This window comes from Canis lupus, chromosome X, assembly GCF_003254725.2.
Source record: "Canis lupus dingo isolate Sandy chromosome X, ASM325472v2, whole genome shotgun sequence".
Taxonomy (NCBI): domain Eukaryota; kingdom Metazoa; phylum Chordata; class Mammalia; order Carnivora; family Canidae; genus Canis; species Canis lupus.
Window position 1 is genome coordinate 123,670,987 of NC_064281.1, and position 27,520 is coordinate 123,698,506.

Genomic DNA, 27,520 nt, shown 5'->3' on the forward strand with positions numbered 1-27,520 from the left:
AATATGGCTTTACTCATATGCCTCATGCCTTGGTGGAGAACAATGGAAAGCTAGACTCTACTGAGACTCTTGACCAGAAGGCCTGTATGTGTGACCTTTCCAGCATGACAGCACCCAGGATAACCAGATTTCTGACATAATGGCTGGCTTCTTCCAGAGAGAGCATCCGAGGAGAGCTAGATGTATGCTACATGGTATTTTCTGAACCAGCATCCCTTCCAGCACGTCTATAGGTCACAAATTTCTGTTATATTCTATTGATCACAAATGAGTCCTAATGCCAAGCCAGATCAAGATGAGGGGGATCAGGCTTTATTTACCTCTTGAATGGGAGAATAGCAAGTTCATACTGTACAAGGGCATACAGGACAGAACATATTGGCACATCCATCTTTGGAAAATACAGCTGGCTATAGTTTTTTTTATCATCTCTTTTCTATTTTCCATTAAAAAATATCTGCAAGGGAGCGCCTGGGTAGCTCAGTGTGTTAAGGGTCTGCCTTCAGCTCAGGTAGTGATCCTGGAGTCCCGGGGTAGAGCCCCATGTCTGTTCTCCCTCTCCTTCAGCCCCTTCCTCTGATTGTACTCTCTCTCTCAAATAAATAAATAAAATATTTTTATTTAGATTTTATTTATTTAGCCATGAGACATGCACACACACAGAGAGAGGCAGAGACACAGGCAGAGGGAGAAGTAGGCTCCATACAGGGAGCCTGATGTGGGACTCGATCCCAGGTCCCCAGGATCAGGCCCTGGGCCAAAGGTGGCGCTAAACTGCTGAGCCACCCAGGCTGCCAAATAAATAAAATATTTAAAAAAAAAAACCTCTGCATTCCATACTATTTAATTTTACTTACCTACTAGTTCACCAATTTTTACTACACAAAGCATAAGTGTTTTAATAACTATATGTGACTCCTAGATCTTAAGTCTGTGAGTTTGTTTTGGCTCTTTATTGTCTCCATGGCTTCTTTTCTTTTTTCCATTTTGTTTTTTACCCTGTATCTTTGTGTTCTGGACATTATATCTGAAATATTTGTGAAAATAAGTTGAGGCCTAGGATGTTGAGAGGTTTTATGTTTTCTTCGGCCAGATGTCTGCAGACACTGCCAACCCAACTTACATAAATTATGATCAAGAATAGAAAATGCATGTCAATGAAGTGAGTTAACTGGTTTACTGTTACCCTGAGACCTTTCGGAAACCAGTTTAAATGGGCATTTTTTAATACTATTTTTTTTTACTTAAAATTCAATTTGCCAACATATAGCATAACACCCAGTGTTCATCTCATCAAGTGCCCTCTTCATTGCCTGTCACCCAGTCACCCCATTCCCCCCACCCATCTCCCCTTCCACAACCCTTTGTGTGTTTCCCAGAGTTAGGAGTCTCTCATGGTTTGTCTCCCTCTCTAATTTTTCCTACTCAGTTCCCTTCCTTTCCCTTATGACCCTTTTCACCATTTCTTATATTCCCCATATGAGTGAAACCATATGATGATTTTCCTTCTCCGATTGACTTATTTCACTCAGCATAATACCCTCTATGGTTTACATCCATTTTTATTATCTTGATAGTACCAACAAGTCTTACTTGAGTGCTATCAATATGCTTACAACTCCCAAATTTATTCATCATTAGCATAGATCTCTTCCTTGGACTCCAGACTCATATATCCAACTGCCTACTCAACATCTCAGCTAGAGGCCTAGTGGGCATCTTAAACTACATATGTTCAAAACAAACCCTTGAGGGTTTTGTCAAATAAATCTCTTCTACCTCAAGCCTTCCACATGTCATTAAATGTCACCATCATCCACCTAGTTGCTTAGGAAAAAAACCTAAAAATCTTCTTTGATTTCTTTCTCCCTATTCCCCCACCTACTCAATCTAACAGCAAGTCCTGTCTGCTTATCTTCAAATCACACTTGGCATCTTTCCTTTTCTTTTGGTTTTTAGCACCACTATTTTGGTCTATATACTCTGTCTTCTCTTACCTAGATGACTATGACATCCTCTTAGTAGGTCTCCCTGCTTCTATTCTTGCCCATGGAACCTGTGTTACCATTTAGTTGGTACTCTCTGGAGTTCAGACATACATAAAAAGACCTGCTCTTGCCTCCTTACGTCCATCATTTAGTAATTCATTCACAAATATTTGAGCATCTATCATATGCCAGGCACTGTTTAAGGTTCTGGGGATATACCATTGAACAAAACCTTCAAAATTTGTGTTCTCAATGAACTTATTTTCTAGTTGGGGAACATAGACAACAGACAAGTAATGTATACTATTTCAGGTGCTAGTAAGTGCGTTTAAAAAGTACGGTAGGAACTATATGTATATAGAGTGTTCAGGGAAAGTCTCACTGATAAGATAAAACTTGAGCAGCAACCTGGAGGCAGTGAGAGAATGAATATTAAGATATCACAGGATGAGAATTCCAAGCAGAGAACACAAAGTTCAAAGGCTTAGAGAAAGGTATATATTAGTTGCATTTGAGGAAGAGCAATGAGGCCAGTGTGGCTGGAACAGAGTGAGCAGGAAACAATGGTAAGAGATGAGATCAGAGAGGTTTCAGAGGGGCATATCTCAGAAACTTGAAGGCCATGGTGAGGACTTTGGAATTTACTAAAGGTGAGAAGGAAATCTACTGGGAGATTTGGAGCAGAGAACAATAATCAGAACTACAATTTGAAAATTTACTTTAGCTGCTGTGTTGGGAGAAGACTATATAAGGGCCAGGCTGGAAGCTGGAAGTCTAGTTAAGAGGATATTCCAATAATTTGGGTGAGTTGAGGATGGTTTAGACCAGAATGGTGGCCACTGAGGCAGAGAGAAGTAGCTGGATTCTTTTCCATTTATTCCTTCTGTAAGCCACTCCCAAAAGTCTTTTATCTTCATTATTCTATAAAAACATTTTCAAGGTCACTGTTGATCTTTACATTACTAATTCTCAGTCCCTGTCTTAGTTGAACTCTCAGTAGTATCTGATAGTTGATTACTCCATCCTTGATGTGTGTTTTCACCTGGTCTCTCTGATACCAAGTTTCCTTTATTTTTGTACTAACCTCACTGCCAATCTTTCTCTGTCAACTTCACTAGTTCTTCATTTCCCTGACCTTTATTTTTTAAAAGATTTTATTTATTTATTTATTTATTTATTTATTTATTTATTTATTTATTTATGAGAGAGAGAGAGAGAATGCACAAGCAGGTGGAGGGGCAGAGGGAGAGGGAGAAACAGGGAGCCCAATGTGGAGTTTGATCCCAGGACCCTGGGATCATGACCTGAGCCGAAGGCAGCAGCTTAACTGACTGAGCCACCCAGGTGCCCCTCCCTGACCTTTAAATGTTAGAGTGTTGGGTATTAGTTGTTCAAACTCTCCTCTTTTCTGTTTACAGTTAGTCTCATGATGGTCTACTCTTATGCAGATAAAATCCAGTTGTATATCTCCATTTCAGTTATCTTCCTTGAACCTGAGATTCATGTATAAACTCCCTATCTTATCACGTACATAATTAGTCTCTTAATCTCTGTCCCTTCCCCAAACCTGGTGTTTGTCCAGCCTTTTGCATGGCAGACAATGACCATTCATTCCTTCTCTTTAGTTACTCAGACTCTAAACACTGAAGTTATTCTTAACTCATCTTTTTCTCTCACCACATCTAATCCATCAAAGAATCCAATTGGTTTTAATTTCAAGAAATAACCAGTATTTGATTATGAATTGAGTATAGGATAAGATGAAAATGACTGTAATGCAAAGTTGGAGATGGTTGACTAGGAAACTGGAGAGGTTGGCCTTAGGAACATAGTCTATTTATTGTCATAAGCATAAAGACAGTATATGGTTACAGATGTCAATAAGTGTGTTGCAAGTCTGGAGGTTCACTGCACAAGCATTAGCTATGAATGAGAAGGGCTGTTGGAGAATGGGTAAAAGGGGTTGGAGATTTAAGGAAAAGTAGAAAATGTAAAATAGGGGTCCAGGACAGCAGGAAAGTCCGTAGACTACGGAAATACTCTATATAGTTATTATGCAGCAATAAGGATCCATTTGAGGTAGAAAGCGAGGTCAGAAAGTGACAAGAGTAATGAAGAGGGCACCTAGTCTTCCTCTAGGACCTCTGTTATCTGACCACTGCTCATCTTGACTACCTCGTCTCCTATAAGCCCTCCCCCCAGTTTTCACTGTACTCCAGTCATACTGGTCCTTTTTCTGTTCCTCAGATTTGTTCCTTTCCTTTTTAAAAAATTTTTTTATTTATTTATGATAGTCACAGAGAGAGAGAGAGAGAGGCAGAGACACAGGCAGAGGGAGAAGCAGGCTCCATGCACCGGGAGCCTGACGTGGGATTCGATCCCGGGTCTCCAGGATCGTGTCCTGGCCAAAGGCAGGTGCTAAACCGCTGCGCCACCCAGGGATCCCAAATTTTTTTCCTTTTTTTAAATTTTTATTTATTTATGATAGTCACACACACACACACACACACACACACAGAGAGAGAGAGAGAGAGGGAGAGGGCGAGAGAGAGAGAGAGAGAGAGAGAGAGAGAGAGAGAGGATTTGTTCCATTTGTAGGGCCTTTGCATTTCTTATTCCCTCTGCCAGGAAACATCTCTCAGAGCTCCAGCAGCTGTCCTTTTATCATCTTTTAGGTCTCAATTCCACAAAGAGGATTTCTCTGACCATCACAGCTAAAGTAACACCCCCAGTTACTCTCTATCACATTATTTGATTCTATCTCCTGAATGGCACCGTCAAGATTCTCCTATTTATTTTTCTACTAACTTATCGCTTGCTCTCCCCAATAGCATATAAGCTTCTACTTTATTGCATCCCAGTGTCTACAAAAGTGTCTGGCATATAGCAGGTGCTCAATAAATATCTGTTGACTGACACTGACTCTCCTTAAGTTTATCTTCCAAATTTCTCTATGCCTTCTCTTCTGTGCCCAACCTCCCTCTGCTCCCCTAACAACCAAATCCTCCCACTTTGCTCCCTGGATCCCTAGTACTATGGAAAACAACTTTCCCTGCATTCTCAACCTCTGTACCACACGCTTCACTTCTCCCTCCTGCCTCTCTCAGAACCTTTTCACAAGACTAAGACTACTCCTGTGGCTCATGAGGTTGATGGGTGAGGTTGACTTTCTTCATGCTCCCCATTGATGCTACCCCTGATTCAGGTACCTTTTGTAAACCCCTCTTCTCCTCCGTCTCTCTAGAGTAAGAGTTTCATGCCTTCTGGATTGATCATCCTCTAACTCTCATTGTTGGTGTCACCATCTAACCTCCTATTTACTCCTTGGCTTCATCTAGATTTTGCTACCTGGATCTAAGGGTTCTTCTTTCCTTTATCATCAATCTTTGGAGTCACATTCCTACAGATTAGCGGTGTCTCTTCTATTGTTTCAGCACCTGAAGGCAGAGGAATAATCAATGCACCCATACCTGTTTCTTAGTATATGGGGAGATCTACTCATCCCATAATCCCAGAGACGCTCCACTGCAGCAATGAAATAGTGTCGTGTTTTCTTTTGAAAGCTGCGGAGGCCCTGATTTTCATAGTCGCCGTAGATGTCAAAATCTTCTCTCTTCATTTCAATTGAGAAGGTGTCATCATACTCAAATTTGTCTTCCTCTGGCTGAAGAGTAGTAACGGTTATTTCCCTTTGATGGTGTTTTGAGACTGGTGGGTTTTGAGAGCACAACCTTCCAGGCTCTCCTTGCTTTGCCCACATAGCTTCTCTTTGGGGCTTATCTTGTCCTTCATTTATTGCTGCTGTTGAATCATTATTTTCACAAGGGCCCAGGGGCAAAATGGTGTCTTTCCTTTTAAAAGCTGTGTTCGTCTGTGACTTTTTTTGGGATTTCCACTCTTCACTTGGTATCTGGGTATCATAGTGGTTATCCCAAGCAAGGACACCCAGCAGCTTGGAGGGAATCTTTTCAGAGCTTTCTGTTGCCCATTTCAGAAAGGGCACTTTTCCAGGGCTATTTGTTTTATTCATTTTAACAGGTCCCTGTGTTTTCTGAAGGAAGATCTTTCCCATGAGATCCAGGTGGCCAGGAGAATCATTGCTAGTTTTTGTAGGGAAAGAGTCTTCTTGATCAACATGAACTTGAGAAAGTAATTCAACTTTGTCAGATGTTTCGGACAAGCCTGGTTGCAAGAGAACAGTGTTTTCAAGTTTCTTGTACATGGGTTGGTTTGTGGCACTTTTCCCCAGGGAGCTGAACTTTCCTTGCCCTTCAGTTATTCCTAAGGTTACAAAGGCTAAAGAGAGGTTATTTCTTTTGGCTTCTTGTAAGAAATGACTGCCTTCTTGGACTCCAGAAGTCCTCTCTCTAAAGGTATAATTACAGGCTGATGCTGGAAGATGAGAAGAGTTGTGTTGGGATGGGATCTTGGTCAGATCTGTATGTCTAACTGATGGAGATGCTGATTCCTTTGCAACGGGTAATGCAGAGTCATTCATTTGAATGGTGACATGATTCCTCATAGAACAATCTGATAGGGGGGACTGAGTAATGGCCCTTTTTTCTTTCTCATTATACTCTATCTGTGTGAGGGTTCCCTGGGCCAAATAGTTCATGTTTTTGGACCACTGGGTTGAAGTGTCATTTGCAATAACCTTCCTTTCAAACTTTATTTCTCCTTGTGAGAGTCTGGGTTGTTTCAAACTCCGCTTACCACGTTGAGTGATAACATGCTGACTTGCATTAGAAGACATCCTCGTAGTGCTTGGAAACCTCTCTACCATTTGGTTTGTTTGATTTCCCAAGCCTTCCAAGTTTGCTTCTTCCCTTATTTTTGAGAAATTGGCCATATGAATCCCTTCACTATGTGGCGAATCATTTAATGACCTGGTGTCTTGAAGTATTGGAGTATATGGCTGCTCTTCTAAACCTGCTACATTTTGCTTAGTGCTTAGTAAGAAAAGGTTCTTCAGGAAGTTCTTAGTGCCAATCATAGTATGTGCCTGAGGCAAAGCCACATTCTCCTGGGTTAATTTTTCCTTTCTTTCTATCTCTTCCGGAGATTTTTTTTCTTGATTGTATGTATCATTTTCTTGGACATTAGCCAAGTTAGCAAAAAATATGCTCTTGTTGTTTGGAAAAATCTCTTGGAGTTCTGTGTCCTTCGTAAATTCATCCTCTCCTACTACCACCTTCTCCTCTGACAAAAAGTTCTGATCTTTCACAGATTTTTCTGATCCTAAAGATGTTAATTGTTTTGGACTGGGCCTTTGCTCAGAGCTTAGGGAGTTCTTGCCATGGGTCTTTATCCAATCTGGCAAGAACGGTATCTTGGAGGATGATAGATCTGGATTTTCTGCACGTAGTGGCACAGGGTCTTCTTTTTTTTGGTGGGCCATTTCCACATTTTTTGATAAAGTAGTTTTATTTGACACATGATTTAGCCCCAGAGCTGTAGTATTTCTGTCCATAAACGTTTCATTATGAATCAAAGAAGTTACTTCTTTAAACTCAGTATTCCTTTCTAACATAATATCTTGCCAGACTGAGGTACTGTTCTCAATTAATAATGTTGGGATAGCAACACGAGTCTTTCTATTAGTTGTTAAGTTAACTGGTGCCCTGTTTGTCTTTACCGAAGAGATATTAACTTTGAATAAAGCATTATCTTTGATTAATGAAGCAGGTCCACGAATTCTTTCTTCTTTAAATAACCTATTACTCTCCATTGATAATACATTTTCTCTCAGTGAACTTTCTTGAATATTCATTAAAGGTGCTTCTAACAACTTGGAATCATTATCTTCTTCACTCAATTCCAAAGGTACACCAGACTGAATAAGGTGGGATGAATTATTGCCAAATACAATGGTACCTAAATGACTGTTAAAGTGAACTGACATATTTGGGGGTCCTAAGGAACCTGTCTTTTCAGTAGCTGCTGCCAACTTATCTGATGGAATTGTTGGTGAAGTCATTAGACTGTCTGATGAACTAGAAATTTTTAAATCAAGTTTCTTCAACTCTACTGTTGTATTTGTCCCCAAATTCTCATTTAATCTTAACTGCAGTTCTGGCTCAGGAGTAAATTCTCTGTCCTCACTGTGACGGAGCTCTGGTCTGAGACTTGCCACTTCAGGTGGGCCCTTGTTTCTTTCTATTGCTCCACGTGAATGGTCATCGGCTCTATCTGTGGCCTCTCGGAGATCAGATAAGAACAGTCCACGTGGAGTAGGATTCTGTCCCAACAGCATCAACAAATCACTAGAGGAGACACTTTGTGCTTTAATCAGCTGTGTTCTTTCTCCAGATTGAAGGTCAATCTTCTCTATGTCATTTTCTGGAGTTGTGGTGGCTTTCAATTGCTTTTCCTTAGTGCTAGGGTGCCTTGAATTCTGGGAGAAGCTTCTAGGTTTAATTACATTGTTTTCATTTAGCAGGGGAGTTGGAATATCTTCGTATGTGTCCTCATAATAATCATCAATGTTCCTGTTACAACTAGAAACCTTCAGTAAGGCTGTCATGCCTCTGTTCCGAAAGTCTGAGTTGTGGCACCCCAGAACCCACAGACCTAGAGATGAGGAAAAATAAAATTCTGGTTACTCACAACCCTGGTCCCAAGCAAGTACTGTATTAGTAGTTCTTCTCCTCTATTCCCAGATAATGAAAAAATACTACTTGGTACCATTGTACTACAGGTCATCAGGTGAAATCCCCGGCACCTAAACAGTCCAACAAGGGTAGTGAAAGTGGTTATCGCATTGCTGCTATTGTGGTACATCTGTCTGTAATCACAAGAAAGGTCTGTGATTAAAAATGAATAGATACTGGGATAAAAATGGAGAAATGTAATTAACATATACAATAGTGGAGAGTTTTTTTTCGAAGCTCCTATTTATTTGAGGGAGGGAGAGAGCATGAGTGAGGGGGCAGGGGCAGAGGGAGAGGGAGAAGCAGACTCCCCTTTGAGCAGCGAGACCCATATCGGATTCGATGTCAGGACCCTGAGACCATGACCTGAACCAAAGGCAGATGTTTAACCGACTGATTCACTCAGGCACCACCAATAGTGGAGAGTCTTAATAGTCCCACAGAAATCTTTTTTTTCTTTTTTAAAGACTTCATCTTTTTATTTTAGAGAGAGACAGAGAGCGTGGGTGCATGTGAGCTGGGGGAGGAGCAGAGGCGGAGGGAGGAGGGGAAAGAATCTCAAGCTGACTTGGCACAGAGCACAGGGCCCAGCATGGGGCTTGAACTTACCACCCTGAGATCATGACCTGAGCCGAAACCAAGAGAAGGATGCTTAACTGAGCCACCCAAGCACCCTCACACAGAACTCATTGATGATGATAATGACTTAATTCTTTTTTAAAAAATATTTTATTTATCTATTCATGAGACACACACAGAGAGAGGGGCAGAGACACAGGCAGAGGGAGAAGCAGGCTCCATGCAAGGAGCCCGATGTGGGACCCGAACCTGGGAATCTGGGATCATGCCCTGAGCCAAAGGCAGGCGCTCAACCACTGAGCCACCCAGGTGTCCTGATAATGACTTAATTCTTGAAACTTTATGTAGGCTAGCTATTATTGCTATACAACATAATGGCACACGTTCTTAGAGTGGGATTGCCTGGGTTCAAATCCTAGCTCTGCCATTTACCAGCTGTGTGATTTTGAGCAAGTCAACTGAGCTCTCTGAGTTCCAGTTTTCTCATATGTAAATGAAGCCAATGCATCTGCCCTATCATATAAAGTATTCAAATCACATAACACAATGACTAGCTTCCACTGTCACTGATTTGCAGAATAAGAAATCACAAGGCAAAAAAAAAAAAAAAAAAAGAAAGAAAGAAATCACAAGGCAGAAGGACTCAGGTTTAGGATACACATAAAATTCCATTACAGTGCTAGCAATATTAATTCTTACTATGGACAGGATTGTTCAAGTGAAGGAACTTCATAGCGGTAAAGTAGATGCATAAACATAAGTAAAAAAAAATATACCTTTACCAAGCTACCCATCAGGTACCTTAATAGCCTCTTCATCTTGCATGACATTTGCAAGCAAAATCTTAGCTAAATCCAGCTTTCCCTCAAAGGGAAAACTTTCCCCAAAATATATTTCCATAGAGACCTCTAAGATAATGGGATGCCCACAGAAAAGGTTTTTATGGTCAAATTAATGCACATTGCACTCTATGTGCAGCCTGATAATCAATCAAATGGGAAATTAGAACACATTTTCTACATATAAGGATTCAGAAATTCTACCTCTAAAGGAGCCACTCTCAAGAAGTGATGGGAGTGTGTTTTCTACCAAAACAAAGGAGTATATTGTATATTAAAAAAAAATAGAACGACAGGAGATCCAGGAAAGAGACACCTATCCTGAAGGAGGATGAACAAAAGTCCCAAGTTAATAACTGATACTCAGTCAGTCCTAGAAAGAACCAGCCCAGAAGGGAGGAAGATGCATGGGTCCAGGAGATCAGTTTCTATGTAAAAAAGAATATATGTTGTATAATAAAGCTCTTGAAAAGAGAATAACTAAAGGGAAAATATTATAATATAAACAGTAAAACATTTAGAAGTTCCTGTTAAACAAGTAATAAAAACAAGAAATGAAATCCTATTTGATTTCATAGTGAACATTTACATAGTCCTAACGATGTGATTTCACTAAAAATAGAGACATAACTATATCATAAGTTTGTGGATTTGGAGCCTAATTTCATGACATTTAAAGCATATTTTTGGTGGCATAAAACTATTTAGGTCAAAGGATACGAAGATACACATTTGAAGGGGTACATGCACCCCAATGTTCATAGCAGCATTATCCACAGTAGCCAAACTATGGAAAGAGCCCACATGTCCACTGACTGACAAAGGGATAAAGAGGATGTGGTCTATACACAATGGAATGTTACTCAGCCATCAGAAAGAATGAGAGCTTGCCACTTGCAACAACATGGATGGAGCTAGAGGGTGTCATGCTAAGCGAAATAAGTCAGTCAGAGAAAGAGAAATACCATGTGACTTCACCCATGTGTGGAGTTTAAGAAACAAAACAGATGAACATAGGGGAGGGGGAAAGACAGAGAGATGGAGACAAACTATAAGAGACTCTGAACTCTACAGAGAAACTGAGGGCTGATGGAAGGAGGTGGGTGGGGGCTGGGGGCTGGATGGGTGATGGGGATTAAGGGGGGCACTTGTTATGATGAGCACTGGTGATGTATGTAAGTGGTGAGTCACTGAATTCTACTCCTGAAACCAATGTTACCCTCCCTATATGCTAACTAACTAGAATTCTTTTTTTTTTTTTTTTTTTTTTTTTTTTAGAATTCAAACAAAAATTTGAAGGAAAAAAAAACTGATACTGGGTCAGAGTAGACCAGGATAGGAGCTGAAATGAATAATTTAAATAAGGCGTTTTTTTTTAATTTTTTAAAATTTATTTATGATAGTCACACAGAGAGAGGGAGAGGTAGAGACACAGGCAGAGGGAGAAGCAGGCTCCATGCACCGGGAGCCCGATGTGGGATTCGATCCCCGGTCTCCAGGATCACGCCCTGGGTCAAAGGCAGGCGCCAAACCACTGCGCCACCCAGGGATCCCTAAATAAGGTTTTTGATTCTTAAAATTCTACTGTTATAACTTGGACACAACCAGTTCCTTCTTTTTTCTAAGGAGGACAGTAATTGAGAAAAGAGAAAATGAAACTCCACAAACAGGTTTGAAATGACATATACCAAACTCTGAGAAGGGCCTGGGATTGGCAATAGAGATCAAGGAGGACTGTGGTTATATCTGTATTTGCTGAAATTTTATAACAAGAAGTAAAAGTTAATTTAAAACATAATGATTGGGACACCCGGGTGGCTCAGCGGTTTAGCACCACCTTCGGCCCAGGGCGTGATCCTGGAGACCCGGGATCGAGTCCCACGTTGGGCTCCCTGCATGGAGCCTGCTTCTCCCTCTGCCTGGGTCTCTGCCTCTCTCTCTCTCTCTCTCTCTCTCTCTCTCTCTCTCTCATGAATAAATAAAAAAATTTTTTAAAAAGGAATAAGATGCCCACCCAAGTTTCAGACTTGGTCAGCACTACACATATATAGACCAGTCTCCTGCCTCAGTGATATCACCAGGACTTTCAGTGAACTCATTATTTTTGTAAGCTGTTAGACATCTTGGAATTAGTTTTCATTAAAGTAACCCAGAGAGACAGAGCCCAGCTGATCACAGGTAGATCGGAGCACACCTCAAGCTCCAATAGACGAGAGCTCTTAGTCACCCATGGCTAGCACGTAATATGTATACATATATATCACATTTTCTTTATCCATTCATCCATCAATAGACACTCAGGTTATTTCCATATCTTGGCTCTCGTGCATGATGCTGCAATAGCCACAGGGGTGCACATATCTTTTTGAAATCATTATTTCACTTCATTTGGCTACATCCTCAGAAGTGGTATTGCTGGATCATATTTCAGTTCTACTTTTAATTTGTGAGGAACCTCATATTGTTTTCCAGACTGGTCGCACCAGTTTACATTCCCGTCAACAAAGCATGAGGGTTCCCTCTTTTCCACATCTGCACCAGCGTTTGTTATCTCTAGTCTTTGATAACAGCCACCCTAACAGATGTGAGGGAAATCTCATTGTGGTTTTGATTTACATTTTCCTGATGATTAATGATGCCGAAGACCTTATCATATACCTACTGGCCATTTGTATGTCTTTTTGGGAAAAATTCAATGGTATCCCTTGAGTTCTGCTTTCTTTGTTCTTTTTTTCTCAGACTGGGTAATTTCAAAAGACTTGTAATTGAATTCACAGATTCTTTCCTCTGTTTAAGTCTGATGCATTCCGCCCCCCATTTCATTCATTGTATTCTTTAGCTCCAGAATTTTTTGAATGATTTTTCTTTTTTGAACTTATTTGTTAATAATGTATTATTTTCCCAATTTTGTTGAATTATCTGTTTGTGTTCTCTTGTATCTTGCTGAGCTTCCTTAAAATAATAAGTTTGAGCTCCTTTACAGGCAATCTGTAGACTTCCATTTCTTTAGGGTCAGTTATTGGAAAGTTACTGTGTTCCCCTGGTGGTGTCAGGTTTTCTTGTATGTGTGTGTGTGTCTCTGTGTGTGTGTGTGTGTGTGTGTGTGTTTCTTGTGGCCCTGCACTGATGTCTGCACATTTGAGGAAGCAATCACCTATTCTAGTCTTTATGGATGGACTTGGAATGACTTTCACCTGTGGGTGGCTCTAAGCGTGCTGTCTGGGTGGGGTTCAGCAGCTCCAGTGACAGGGAGGGCACAGTAGCATAATTTCTATGCAGCTCTGTCAGCTGTGGTCAATGTTAGTGAAGAATGGAAGGGGGTCCTTAGTGGCCAGTGCTGTGTCTAGTAGCAGTGGTGGTGAGAGTTGTTGGATTCTTAGGTGATGGAGGCTGCTGGGGTCCTCTTGTTCTCCTTTTCACCCACAGGGGAATGTTCTAGCTGGGGGATCTTTCTTGGTGCTGAGTCTTGGTGATGGTGCTGGTTTCTGGGGCAGAGGGGTGCATGCAGTAGTGGTCGTGTTAGTTTTCAAGGTGTAGACACTCAGAGTGGCAGTGCAGTCAGGGTCCTAGGCTCAGGCGTGCACGAAACTACCATGCTTCCTGGGTCTTGGGGCATAGGCACATATGCTGTGATGGTGTCATTGTGCAAAACTCAGGTATGCATAGATTACCCCCTGGTCTCTGGGGCATGCCACATTGCCTAGGCCCTGGTGGGTGGTGAGTACTGGCGGCAGGCTACAACAGCAGGATGGGCCCCAGGGATGACGGGGTACTGTGGTGGTACCTCAGGCCCTGAGGAGCCGGGCAACAGTAGCGACTGAAGCCCTTGAGGATGGCAGGTGCCATGGAGGCAGGCCCAGGTCCCAGGGAGCAGGGCTAGCAGCATGTCCCTGGGGAGAAGATGCAGCTTAAACTCTGAGCAGCTCTTCAAGCTGGCTTCAGTATCTGTGAAGACTGTGGAGGTCTTTAGGTGGTGATTAGAGGTGCTAGAGTCCTCTCGTTTCCTTTCCTCATGAGAAGAAATCCCTCAGAGGGGATTCCCCGGTAGCATCAAGTTGCTCTAGAGTGAGGAGGGATGGAATTAGCAGACTTGCACTACAAAAAATGTTGAAGGGATATACTATCAATATAAGGACACAGGTGTAAAGTGTAAGAATGGAAAAATATATATTGCACAAACATTAACCAAAATTAATATTGTTAAGGCAATACATCTGAGACAAAGCAGGTGTTAGGGGCAAGAAGTACTACTTCAGACAAAGTAGGATATTTCATAATAAAAGGATATTTCATGATAAAATGGCTAATTTCATAAGAGTATATAACAATCATCAATAATTAATGCCGTGATTTTATGTTGCCTCACTTATTTTGACACAGTTATTAAAGAGAACAGAAACTGAACAATCATAGTTAAAGGTTTTGATACAGTTCTCTCAGTAACTGTAAGAAGCAGACAAAATATAAGTAAACCTACGAGGACTTTAACAACATAATAGAGCAAAACTCGACATACATGACAAATATGTAACAGTCCACCACAACTTCAGAAAGCATATTCATTTGAAGGGCAATTGGGTCATGAGCTAAAGTAAATCATATGCTGGGCATACAGCAACGCTCAACAAATTTTAAACCAATAAAACCATATTGAATAGGTTATGTGACCACAGTGAAGTAAAAATGAGAAATCAGCAACAGAGGGATAATTAGAAAATACCTATATGTGTAGAAATTTAATAAAAGACTTTTAAATATCTGTGGGTAAAAGAAGAAATTACAATGGAAATTAGAAAATATTTCAAACCCGGTGATAATAAGAATATGATTCACTAAAAAAAAAAAAAAAAAAGAATATGATTCACTGAAACCTGTGATGTGTGGTGTGTTTTTTCCCCTCTGCTATTAATAGTTTTATTCAAAAGTAAGGCACAAAAACAGGTATAGGTATAGGGATTGGAAAAGAAAAACTGAAATGGTCAAAATTTACAGTTTAATTGCCTACATAGAAAATCTTATAGGAATCTAAAATAATTGCTAGATCTTACTACTGAACTTATAGCAAGGTTGCAAAATACGGGGTCAATAAACAAAAAATGTCTATTCCTTTGTGTGTATGTTATCTAATAAAACTTTATTGATCAAAACAGGTGATAAATGTCCTGACTAGTTTCCTTTTTTATTAAGATATAATTGACCTGGGGCACCTGGGTGGCTCAGTCTGTTAAGCATCTGCCTTCGACTAGGGTTATGATCTTGGGGTCCTGGGCTCAAGTTCCATGTCAGGCTCCCTGCTCAGTGAGGAGTCTGTTTCTCCTTCTCCCTCTGCCCCTTCCCTCCCCTTGTGTGCTCTCTCTCTCTCTCTCAAATAAATAAAAAATCTTTTAAAAAGATATAATTGACAGAGATGATTGTTTACGTTTTAGGTGTACAACGTGTTGATTTGATACCTTAATATATTACAAGATGATCAGCACCATAGCATTAGCTAGCACTTGTATCACTTTATATAATTATCATTTCTTTTTTTGTGGTGATGTGTGGTTAAAGCAGAGTGTGAAGTGAAAAATGATGGACTGAGACCTGCCACAAAATGGATGAATCATGAAGTCATGAAATATTCAGAAGCAGCAAATGCATAGACACAGAAAGTAGACGAGTGGAGGTGTTGGGGGAAATGGGTACCTGAGTGCTTACTGGTAAAGGGTCTCTGTGGGGTGATAGAAATATTTTGCAATTACACAATAGTAATAGTTGCACAACACTGTGAATGTACTGGAAGCAAGTGAACTGTACACTTATAAATGGTTAAAATGGTGAATTTTACATCAATAAAATGAACAAAAGGCATCAGACTTTACCATGTTGGACACAGGAAATCTTCTCTAGCGGCTTTAGCTTCAGCTTTGTCATTAGTGAAATTATATTAAAATTTTTTCCCTCAAGTCACATAAAGCAGAGTTTTAATTTGTCTTTAGAATTTAAGTGGTCACCAAAATAACTTAAAAGCCTCTCAAAATACTGATATTTAAAATATTCTTTTTTCTGCTTATACACACAAACATACACATACAGGCACTTTCTCTCTTTGGTTTAGACAATTACAATCATGTTACACATACTGTCTCATTATCTTTTGTACATATTAGATTCATTAATTTAAAAAATAATAAGAAGCTAGTATACACAGGAACTATAAACTTTAGGGATACACTGATGAGTAAGATAAACAAGGGCTCTGTCCTCAGAGTTTGCCAGCCACATCCAACCTGAAGGCTTCCCAGTGGCCTGAGAGGTGACAATGTGCTTGCAAAGGCTTCTAGGTGGTACTTATTAAACAGTACCAAAGTTCACAAAGTGCCCAGAATCATATTTAGCTCCACATGTTAATTGCATCTATACATGTTTATTCACCACTATAGTTTAATAAACACACTTACAATTTTGACCAATGGTAAGTAAAGGCACTTTTTAAAGGAAAGACTTTAAATATTTGATATGCTGCCATCATTAAAATGCCTTGCAATAACTAAGACCACTTGAACCATTTAGTATTTGCCCACACATGAGCATATACATGGCTACTGAAGTGATCACAGCTGTTAGTGAGAGAAGATTATAAATATAAATAACTATGTTACCTGGGTGTCTCAGCTGGTTGGGTGCTCAACTCTTATTTTCAGCTCAGGCCCTGATATCAGGGTCATGAGATTGAACCCAATGGTGTGCTCCTTACTCAGCGCAGAGTGTGCCGAGGACTCCCTCCCTGTCACCCTCTGCCACTCTCTCCTGTTCTCTCTCAAATAAATACATAAAATCTTAAAATAAAGAATAATATAAAGAACTAACCTGGGTTTTCCATTGACATGAAGACAGTTTCTCCTGAGAATGGGAAGAGGGTAAGTGTGTCTTCATAGACCATTTTGTGTTTGAAGGTATATCCAGAGAAGAAGACAGACAGGAAGTCAGTTTGTGCTCCAACACTTAGAATGTACCAGTACGCCACCTCATGCAAACAAACTGACAGCTGCAAGTTGTCAAAAACATAGCCATTGATGCCTGAAAAAAAAAAAGGAGAACAAGATGTTTTAGCTGTATCCAGATTTATTATTTGAGGTTGTTAAGATATGATCATAAATAATTATATGTTATGCCCATTACCTTATTCCCAAGAAGAGATATTGCATTATACTTTACAAAAAAATAGGTTGTTAATACTTGATCAGCTAGGTCCCAATCCCAAACCAAGAAGAATCATAGAACTTGACCCTTCATGAAGAGGGAGGAAATGCTACTCTTTAGTAGCATGGTATTGATTTATACAAATGGAATACTGGCTGCCAATTAGATAAATGTATTATATCAATGTTAAACTTTCTGAATTTTATAACTCCATTTGGTTACGTAAGAGAATATCTGTATTCATAGGAAACACGCAATGAAGTATTAACAGATAAAAAGACAACTTTCATTTGGGGAATATAAATAATAGTGAAAGGGAATAGAAGGGAAGGGAGAAGAAATGTGTGGGAAATATCAGAAAGGGAGACAGAACATAAAGACTCCTAACTCTGGGAAACGAACTGGGGGGGGGGGTGGAAGGGGAAGAGGGTGGGGGGTGGGGGTGAATGGGTGACGGGCACTGAGGGGGGCACTTGATGGGATGAGCACTGGGTGTTATTCTGTATGTTGGCAAATTGAACACCAATAAAAAATAAATTTATTATTAAAAAAATAAAAGTAACTCTATAGAGAAAAAAGAGAATGATAAAGCAAATATAGAAAAATATTAAAAATTAATGAATCTGGGGAAAGGGTATATGGGAGTTCTCTATACTATTTTATTTTTTTATTTTTATTTTTTATGAGTTTTTTTTAATTTTTATTTATTTATGATAGTCACACACAGAGAGAGAGAGAGAGAGAGAGAGAGAGAGAGAGAGAGGCAGAGACACAGGCAGAGGGAGAAGCAGGCTCCATGCACCGGGAGCCCGACGTGGGATTCGATCCTGGGTCTCCAGGATCGCGCCCTGGGCCAAAGGCAGGTGCTAAACCGCTGCGCCACCCAGGGATCCCCTCTCTATACTATTTTAGTAGAATTTCTGTTAAGTTTGAAGTTATTTCTAAATAAAAAGCTAAACAAAAGTAACACGGACTTTATAAAGGGAATTGTTTCTGACAGCCTCTTCTATACATCTATCCATCCACCAATTCAATAAACATTTGTCTATTCTGCACGGTGGTGGTCCAGAAATCAACTAAGCAATGCTCAGACTCTAGCTTAGTACAACTAATCGAGAGTCAAAATTTCTTGCCTTAAAAAGCATTAAAAGATATTATAAATCTATTGTAATTAAAGGTGTGATAATATGCAGGTTTAGATGAATATATCAGTCAGAATATAGAGTCCAGAAAGAGACACAGATATAAATGGGAATTTAATACACCATAAAGGCAGCATTTCAAACAGGTAGCAAAACAGAATGAGCTATTGGTAAATGCTGATGGGAAATATTTCTATTGATAGGGAACCACAAAGACCCTGAATAGCCAAAGCAATCTTGAAAAAGAACAAAGTTGGAGGCATCACATTTCATGATTTCAAGCTATGTTACAAAGCTGTAGTAATTAAAGCAATACAGTACTGGCATAAAAATAGACCTATAGACTAATGAAGCAGAATCAAGAGCCCGGAAGTAGATCCTTAACTAATATTTGACAATGTAGTCAAGAATACTCAATGAGGTGGGCACCTGGGTGGCTCAGTCAGTTAAGCTCTGCCTTTGGCTCAGGTCATGATCCCTAAATAAAATAAATAAAATTGAATAAAAAAAATAAAATAAAATCCTAAATAAAATCTTCAAAAAAATGTTAAGAATACTCAATGAGGAAACGGTAGTATCTTCAATAAATGGTGTTGGGAAAACTGGATAACCACATGGAAAGGAATGAAATTGAACCCTTACATTACACCCCACACAGAAATTAACTTGAAATGGATTAAAGACTTAAACAAAAGACCTGAAACTGTAAAGTCCCTAGAAAACATAGGGAAAAAGCTCTTTGACATTGGTTTTGGCAGTGATTTTTTGGATATTACATGAAAAGCAAAAGCAACAAAAGAAAAACTAATAAGTAGAGTTATATCAAACTAAAAAGCTTCTCACAACTAAAAAAAAAACAATAAACACCATGAAAAAGCAGCCCAAGGAATAGGAGAAAAATTTGCTAATCATTTATCTGATAAGGGGTTAATATCCAAGATATATAGAGAACTCATATAATTCCATATCAAACAAATCTGATTTATAAAATGGGCAGAGGAACTGAATAGAATTTTTTCCAAAGACATGCAATTAGTCAACGGGTACGTGAAAAGGTGCTCTGCATTAACCATCAGGGAAATGTGACCATCAGTGAAATAAATCAGAGAAAGCCAAATACCGTAAGTGGAATCGAAAAAGGCTGAACTCATACAACCAGAGTAGAATGGGTGGTGGCCGGGGTGGGGGATGCGGGAAATGGGTAGATGTTGGTCAAAGGGCACAAACTTCTAGTTGGAAATGGCTCTCTTTCCTGGCCCTGCTCTAAGGGTGGGCTGCATGCCCACAGGGGGAGTGCTTCTGGGGCACCCCTGACCCAAGGCTCAAGTTCTCCAAGTTTTAGCAATTATGTATAGAACTTCTAGAAATATTCATGGGCAGGTTTTTGTGTGAACCTAAGTTTTCATTTTTCTAGGGAAAATACCCAGGAGGTGTACTGCTGGATTATAGGCTAAGTACATGTTTCATTTTATTTTTGCAAAGATTTTGTTTATTTATTTGATAGAGAGAGAGAGAGAGAGAGAGAGAGAGAGAGAGAGAGAGAGCTTGAGCACAAGCAGGGGGAGTGGCAGGCAGAGGGAGAGGGAGAAGCAGGCTCCCCTCAGAGCAGGGAGCAGCTTGATGCGGGGCTCAATCGCAAGACTCTGGGATCATGACCCGAGCCGAAGGCAGATGCTTAACCCACTGAGCCACCGGGTGCCCGGATGTTTGACTTCATAAGAAACTGCCAGACTGTCTCCCAGAGTGACTATACTACTTCACATTCCCACCAGCAGTGCGAAGGCTCCTGTTGCTCTGCACTCTTGCTAGCATATTTAATATTGTATGTTTTATTTCAGCTATTAAATTAGCCTCTCACCGAGGCTTTTTTAAGTAGTCTCCATGCCAAGCATGGAGCCCAATATAGGGCATGAACTCATGACCCTGAAATCGAGACACAGCGGAGATTAAGAGTCAGACACTTAAATGCTGAGCCACCCAGGCGCCCCCTCACTCAGGTTTTATTTTTTTATTTTTAAAGATTTTATTTATTTATTCATGAGAGACAGAGAGAGAGAGAGAGAGAGAGAGAGAGAGAGAGAGAGAGAGAGAGGCAGAGACCCAGGCAGAGGGAGAAGCAGGCTCCATGAAGGGAGCCCGACCCGGGACTCGATCCTGGGATTCCGGGATCACACCCCGGGCTGAAGGTGGCGCTAAACCGCTGAGCCACCCAGGCTGCCCGCACTCAGGTTTTAATATGCATTTCCTTAATATCTGATGATGTTGAGTATTCTTTCAGGTACTTATTTACATTCCATATATCTTCTTTGGTGATGTGTCTCTTCAAATCTTTTGCCCATTTTTAAGTTTCTTTTTTTTTGTTTGTTTGTTTGGTTTTTTTATTGCTGACCATGACCATTCTGATATGTGATTTGCAAATACTTTCCATTGATCTGTAGCTTGTCTTTTCATTCTCTTTAACAGTATCTTTTGTAGAGCCAAGTTTTTTATTTTGATGAAATTCAATTTATCAATATTTCCCTTCTACGGATTTTTAAAAAAGATTTTATTTATTTGACAGAGAGTGAGAGAGCACAAGCAGGGGGAGCAGCAGACGGAGAGGGAGAAGCAGGTTCCCCCACCCCAAACAGAGAGCATGATGTGGGGCTCCATTTCAGGACCCTGGGATCATGACCTGAGCCGAAGGCAGACACTGAACCCACTGTGCCACCCTGGCGCCCCTGGATGTTGATTTTAATGTCATTTATCAGAAGTCGTCTTCTAACTCTAGGTCTTGGTTCTACATTATACATTTAGATCTATGATCCATTTTGAGTTAATCTTTGTTTAACTGTGAGGTTTATGTCAAGGTTCATATTTTTGTATATGGTTGACCAATTGTTCTAGAACTATTCATTGAAAAGACTACCCTTTCTCCATTGCATTGTTTTTGTCTTTGCCAAAGATCAACAGGCCATGTATATGTGGGTGTATTTCTACACTATTCTATGTCACTGATTTTTGTCAATACAATGCTATCTTGATTGCTGCAGCTTTATAGTAAGTCTGGAAATCAGGTAATATGAGTCTTCCAACTTAATTTTTCTTTTTTTATTTTTTTAATTTTTCTTTTTCAAACTTGTTTTGGCTTATTCTAGTTTCTTTGCCTTTCCATATAAATCTTATGATATGCTTTTCTCTATCAAATAAGAAATCTTACTTAGATTTTACTAAGAATTCCATTAAATCCTTAGATCTATTTGGGGAGGGCTGACATCTTTACTGAGTCTTCCAATCTGGGAATATTGTAAGCCTTTCAACATTGTATGTTTTTTAAATTTTCTTACATCAATGTCTGGCAATTTTCAGTGTATGGATTTTGTACATTTTAGATTTGTGCCTATTTGAGCTATTGTAAATGGTATTTTTGTCATTTATGTTTCTAATAGTTTGCTGTTGGCATATAGAAATATGGCTGACTTTGGTATGTTGACCTCACATTCTGCAATGAAGCTAAACTCACTTACTAGTTCTAGGAGTTTTCTTGTAGAGTTCTTGAGGTTTTCTATGCAGATAATCATGTCATATTTGGTTTCATGTCTTCACTTTAATAGGCATGCTTTTAAATCTTCTGGTTTCCTTCCCCAATTTACCCACTGCCAACTACTTTTCAGAGTTCTCAGCTGCTTCATGCCTTCTGTTACAGATTTGTTGTCATTCAGTGGGATAGACAGGGTAACATGTGCTTATTTCATCTTAACCAGAACCAGAAGTCCAAATGGCATTATTTTTAGTTTTAATGGTTTCAATCACATTGGTTTCAAAATACTGTACTAGTTATACAGTAGCATTAAATAAGAATACCCTCATACTTAAAAGCCCACTGGTAATAGCTGTCTTATAATTCTGCCAGTCTGATAGGTATAAAGTGTTAGAGCACGGGTATTCTATTTTGCAGTTTCCTGTAGTGAGATTGAATTTTTTGGGAAAGATTTACTTATTTTTGTGGGGGGGGAGGGCAGAGAGAGATGAAAGGGAAAAACTGAAATAGACTCCGCACTAAGCTGGGAGCCTAACATGGGGCTTGATTTCACGGCCCTGAGATCATGACCTGAGCCAAAACCAAGAGTTGGATGCTTAACCAAGTAAGCCACCCTAGCATCCCTGAGAAAGAAATTTTTTAATCACATTTTTGACCATTCTGATTTGTGTGTATATATTCTGTAATAGGTTTAATTGTGCTTCTGCCCAAGTTCATATGTTGAAGTTCTAACCTCTAGTGTCTCAGAATGTGACTGTACTTAGACATAGGGTTTTTAAATAAGTAATTAATTAAAATGAGGTGTTAGGGTGGGCCCAAACCCTATATGACTGCTGTCTTATTTTTTTTAAGATTTACTTTATTTATTTGAGAGAAAGTGGGGGCAGAAGGAGACAGAGAGAGAGAGAGAGAGAGAGAGAGAGAAACAAGCAGACTCCCTGTTGATGGTAGAGCCAATGCTGGGCTCAATCCCCAGACCCTGAGATCATGACCTGAGCCAAAGGCAGATGTTTAACTGACTGAGCCACCCAGGTTTCTTCCAAAAAAGTGCATTAACATTTTTTTTTATTTTAGTTTTAAGTAATCTCTACATTCAATGAGGGGCTCAAACTTACAACCCTGAGATCAAGAGTTGCACATTCTACCAACTGGGCCAGCCAGGCACCCTGAGTACATTTTATATTAATGATGGATTATGCATATTTGGGTAAGTGAAAGTTGTGTCTGATTTAACCTTTATTTTTTTTGATTTTTTTATTTATCCTTTAAAAATAAAGTTCTCTCAGTATTTGATGCCTTCTATAAGAAAAAATATATATACATTATATGATCATATTTATGCATTTATATAAATTTGTATATGTTCATATATAACAATATTTTAAAAGATTTATTTATTTTAGAGAGAGTGTGTGAGAGTGTGGGGAGATGGGCAGATGGAGAGGGAGAGAAAATCCCAAGCAGATTCCCTGCTGAGTGCAGAGCCTGACAAGGGCTTGATCCCAGGACCCTGAGATCATGACCTGAGCGGAAACCAAGAGTTGGATGTTTAACCGACTTGAGCTACCCAGGCATCCTCACGTAGCAATTTTTTAAAAAAATATTTTATTTATTTATTTGACAGAAAGAGAGACGGAGAGACAGAGCATGTGTGCACACAAGCATGGGGAGCAGCAGGTAGAGGGAGAGGAGAGAGAAAGAGGCAGGTTCCTCCCTGAGCAGGGAGCCTGATGCAGGGCTCGATCCCAGGGCTCCGGGACCATGATCTCAGCCGAAGGCAGGCACTTTACTGACTGAGCCATCCAGGCGCCCCACAATTTTTAAGAAAATATGACTCTTGCATGCCATATAAATTAATCCACTTTCTGGACATCATTTTGGTGGCTTCAATTTTCTTTTATCCATTACCCACTGAATTTGAGTGCTGCTTTACTTACTGTGCATGATGTTAGAGAGTTGGAACTCTGGGTCATGGGGCTGCACTACATCTGCATTGGGGAGGAAGCGCTGCATATTCTCTGTGAGGTACCAGCTTCGATTCTCATCAAATACAGAAAACAGGATGACATTTCTCTTGTCTGACATCATCTGTTAATTATACATATTGAAAAAAAGAAATGCTATTAGTATTGTCCCTTAAGAATTAGTAGTCTACATGGAAGTGATGGCACGCATGTGAGATAGCTGTATTAAATCCTTTGGTTCAATTCCAATTTCTCCCGAGGCTCACTATTATGTACATAGCAGGGCCACGGAGTATGTGGGTGCTACAAGCAGTGGGTAATACCTTTAGAGCAAATGTATCCTCAGGGCAAGAGGGTGACTAGACCCACTAAACTTAGTTTCTTCTGGACCTAAGGCTATATGCCTGCTGAGGTTCTAGTACAGTCTGTACCTCATTTCGCCCACGTTCAGATTAGTGGATTCTCATTCTCTAAAGATGCAAGTGATTATTCAGTGTTTTTCTTAAATAAGTTACTCAAGTCAAGCAAGATTAATGCCTTTCCTAAACTTCCATCTGGCAAGTACCTTTCCACAAAGCAATCAATCTATAAAAAATTAAAAATAGAAAACAGAAATCAAATAACAAAGTTAAAATGGACCATAAGATGTCAACTAACACTAATATCTTAAGTTTTCTTTTTAAAAAGTTTAAAGTTCTTTTCAGAAGAGCAGTTTGTATATGAACTGAAGTTATGAATTAGTCACGTACTAATTGAATGTGTTAAAACTTCATGTATAAACTTCATTAATATGTATAAATTTCATTTGGCATAACCTAGCACTACAGAAACCAAAATGCTGAGGGGAAGAGATTGGAAAATATAGAGGTACATTTCAGTCCTCTTCCAAAAAGCTGAGAAAAACTATAATTAGGAAACATTTGTCAGGACAGATACTTGCTCAAATTTTTTTTTAAATTTTTTTGATTTATTTATGATAGGCACACAGTGAGAGAGAGAGGCAGAGACACAGGCAGAGGGAGAAGCAGGCTCCATGCACCGGGAGCCCGACGTGGGACTCGATCCCGGGTCTCCAGGATCGCGCCCTGGGCCAAAGGCAGGCGCCAAACCGCTGCGCCACCCAGGGATCCCCTACTTGCTCAAATTTATGTCTTTTTGGGTTTCCATGCCACATGTTTTCAAATTCACGTGTTTTCCTCTCTAAACCAAGGAAATGTTTTCAGAGTAGTAAAAATTCTATGTAATATAAATAACCAAACTGACATGTAGTCAAGCCTCAGCAATATGGCAATGAGTTATTCTGATCTAAGCAATGAGTTTTTGAGAAGCATTAAGTTTTTCTTTCTTTTTTTAAGAAAGGGTTTTATTTATTTATTGGGTTGGGGGTGATAGAGGGAGAGGGAGATAGAATCCTAAGCAGACTATGCACTGAGTACAGACCCTGATGTGGGGCTTGATCTCACGACTCTGAGATCAGGACCTGAGCCAAAATCAAGAGTTGGATGCTTAACCGACTGAGCCACCCAGACATCCCAACTTTAGGCTTTCCTTATTCAGAGAATTTAACTTTATTTTTTTAAAGCAGTATAAGTGCTCTAAATTCTAAGCATTTCTGAAATATTTTATATCTTTCCCTGTATTTTGCCCAACAAATATTTATTCAACTTCTACTACATGCTAGATACTGCAGGTATGTTAATTTTGAGGTGTCTCTGAGTCACCCATGATGAGATGTCGAGGGGAGAAGTCTACACTTTGATATAGATCTGTGGGTCATCTAAAATGAGTGATAGTTCAGCATGTAAAAATGAGCAAGATCACCTACAGAAAGTGGAAGTTTAAATTTTACAAAATTTTTATTTATCTAAGTAATCTCTACACCCAATGAAGGGCTCAAACTCATGACCCTTGGATAAAAAGTCAGATTGCTCTTTCAACTGAGCCAGCCAGGCACCCCCAGAAAGTGAGATTTTAGACTGGGAATGAGTATTATAGAAATATTCTAGAGCCCATGCTCTCCTATCTAGCTAGCAGGCAAGTTTATTAAACTAAACTAAATTCAATAACAGCTGTGAGAAACCTAGCTCATTTCTTTTATTGGCCAATACTGCAGGCTATTATATTTTCTGCAGGCTATAGGGGGATGTACTCTGAGAGTATAGGAAATATCTGGAAGTTCATATGCATAATTAGTCCATCAAACCGAGAACTTGAAAAGAGAACTCACCTGGTTTCCTCTTTGATCTACAGATTCTTTGTAGCAGATGAGAAGAGGGCCAATGAGTCCTGAAGCTAGATCTCTCTCCAGATTAATGAAGCTTGAGTAATATCGGGTCAGGCACCGAGGATCTGATTTAGTTGGTCCATCTTCTACGGTCACTGTCCATTTATACTTGAATATCTCTCCCGGCAGAATTGGCATATCTTTCAAATGTTTCACACCTACCCACAAAATATCTTGATTAGAGTATAACAAGCCACATATTGGTAAATCATGTTGTTATTTCAAGGGCTTTACGAATTTTTATTTTATTTTATTTTATTTTATTTTATTTTATTTTATTTTATTTTATTTTATTTTATTTTATTTTATTATTTATTCATGAGAGACACAGAAAGAGAGAGGTAGAGACACAGGCAGAAGGAGAAGCAGGCTCCATGCAGGGAGCCCGACGTGGGACCCAATACCGGGACCCCGGGATCATGACCTGGGCCGAAGGCGGCGCTAAACCGCTGAGCCACCTGAGCTGCCCTACAAATTTCTGTGTACATGTGGAGTTTGTCAATAAATTGAAACTAAGTTTGCACCTAGTATAAGTTTAAGGTTCACACAATTGTTTTATAATAAAAGCGAGTTGAGGGATTCAAGTTATATTACAAATCTACAGGGATCAAAACAGTATGGTAGCAGCACAAAAACAGACATAAATCAATGGAACAGAATAGAAAACCCAGAAATGAACCCACCACTATATGGTCAATTAATCTTTGACAAAGCAGGAGGGAATATCCACTGGAAAAAAAGACAATCTCTTCAACAATGGTGTTGGGAAAACTGGACAGCCACATGCAGAAGAATGAATCTGGACCACTTTCTTACACCAGACATATTCAAAATGGATTAAAGACCTAAATGTGAGATAGGAATCCATCAAAATCCTAGAGGAGAACACAGGCAGCAACCTCTAAGGTCACCTATAGCAGCTTCTTATTAGATATGTCTCCTGAGACAAGGGAAAGAAAAGCAGAAATGAACTATTGGGACTTCATCAATATAAAAAACTTCGGCACAGCAAAGGAAACAGTCAACAAAACCGAAAGGCAACCTATGGAATGGGAGAGGATATTTGCAAATAACATTTCCGATAAATTGTTAGTATCCAATTGATAGAACTTATAAAAGTCAATCAACACCCCCCAAAAAACGAATCATCCAATCAAAAGATGAGCAGAAGACATGAATAAATATTTTCCCAAAGAGGACAGCTAGATGGCCGACAGACACATGAAAAGATGCTCATTGTCACTTATCATCAGGGAAATACAAATCAATACTATAATGAGATATCCTTCATACCTGTCAGAGTGGTTAAAATCAACAACACAAGAAACACCAGGTGTTGGCAAGGCTTCAGAGAAAGGGGAACCCTCTTACA

The 27,520-nt window shown here is 39.6% G+C and overlaps 1 protein-coding gene across 3 annotated transcripts in view; it reads right to left on the bottom strand.

Moving 5' to 3' along the window:
- The window catches only part of F8 (coagulation factor VIII), a 151,345-nt gene that overhangs the window by 54,478 nt on the left and 69,347 nt on the right, over window positions 1–27,520 (bottom strand). For all 3 annotated transcript variants that reach the window (XM_049107307.1, XM_049107306.1, XM_025460528.3), the window contains 4 exons: window positions 26,092–26,306; window positions 23,838–23,988; window positions 16,906–17,115; window positions 5,459–8,558 (listed from right to left, as the gene is read on the bottom strand). In XM_049107307.1, the coding sequence (XP_048963264.1) occupies window positions 5,459–8,558; window positions 16,906–17,115; window positions 23,838–23,988; window positions 26,092–26,306 (3,676 nt within the window). The remainder of the gene's footprint in view (window positions 1–5,458; window positions 8,559–16,905; window positions 17,116–23,837; window positions 23,989–26,091; window positions 26,307–27,520) is intronic.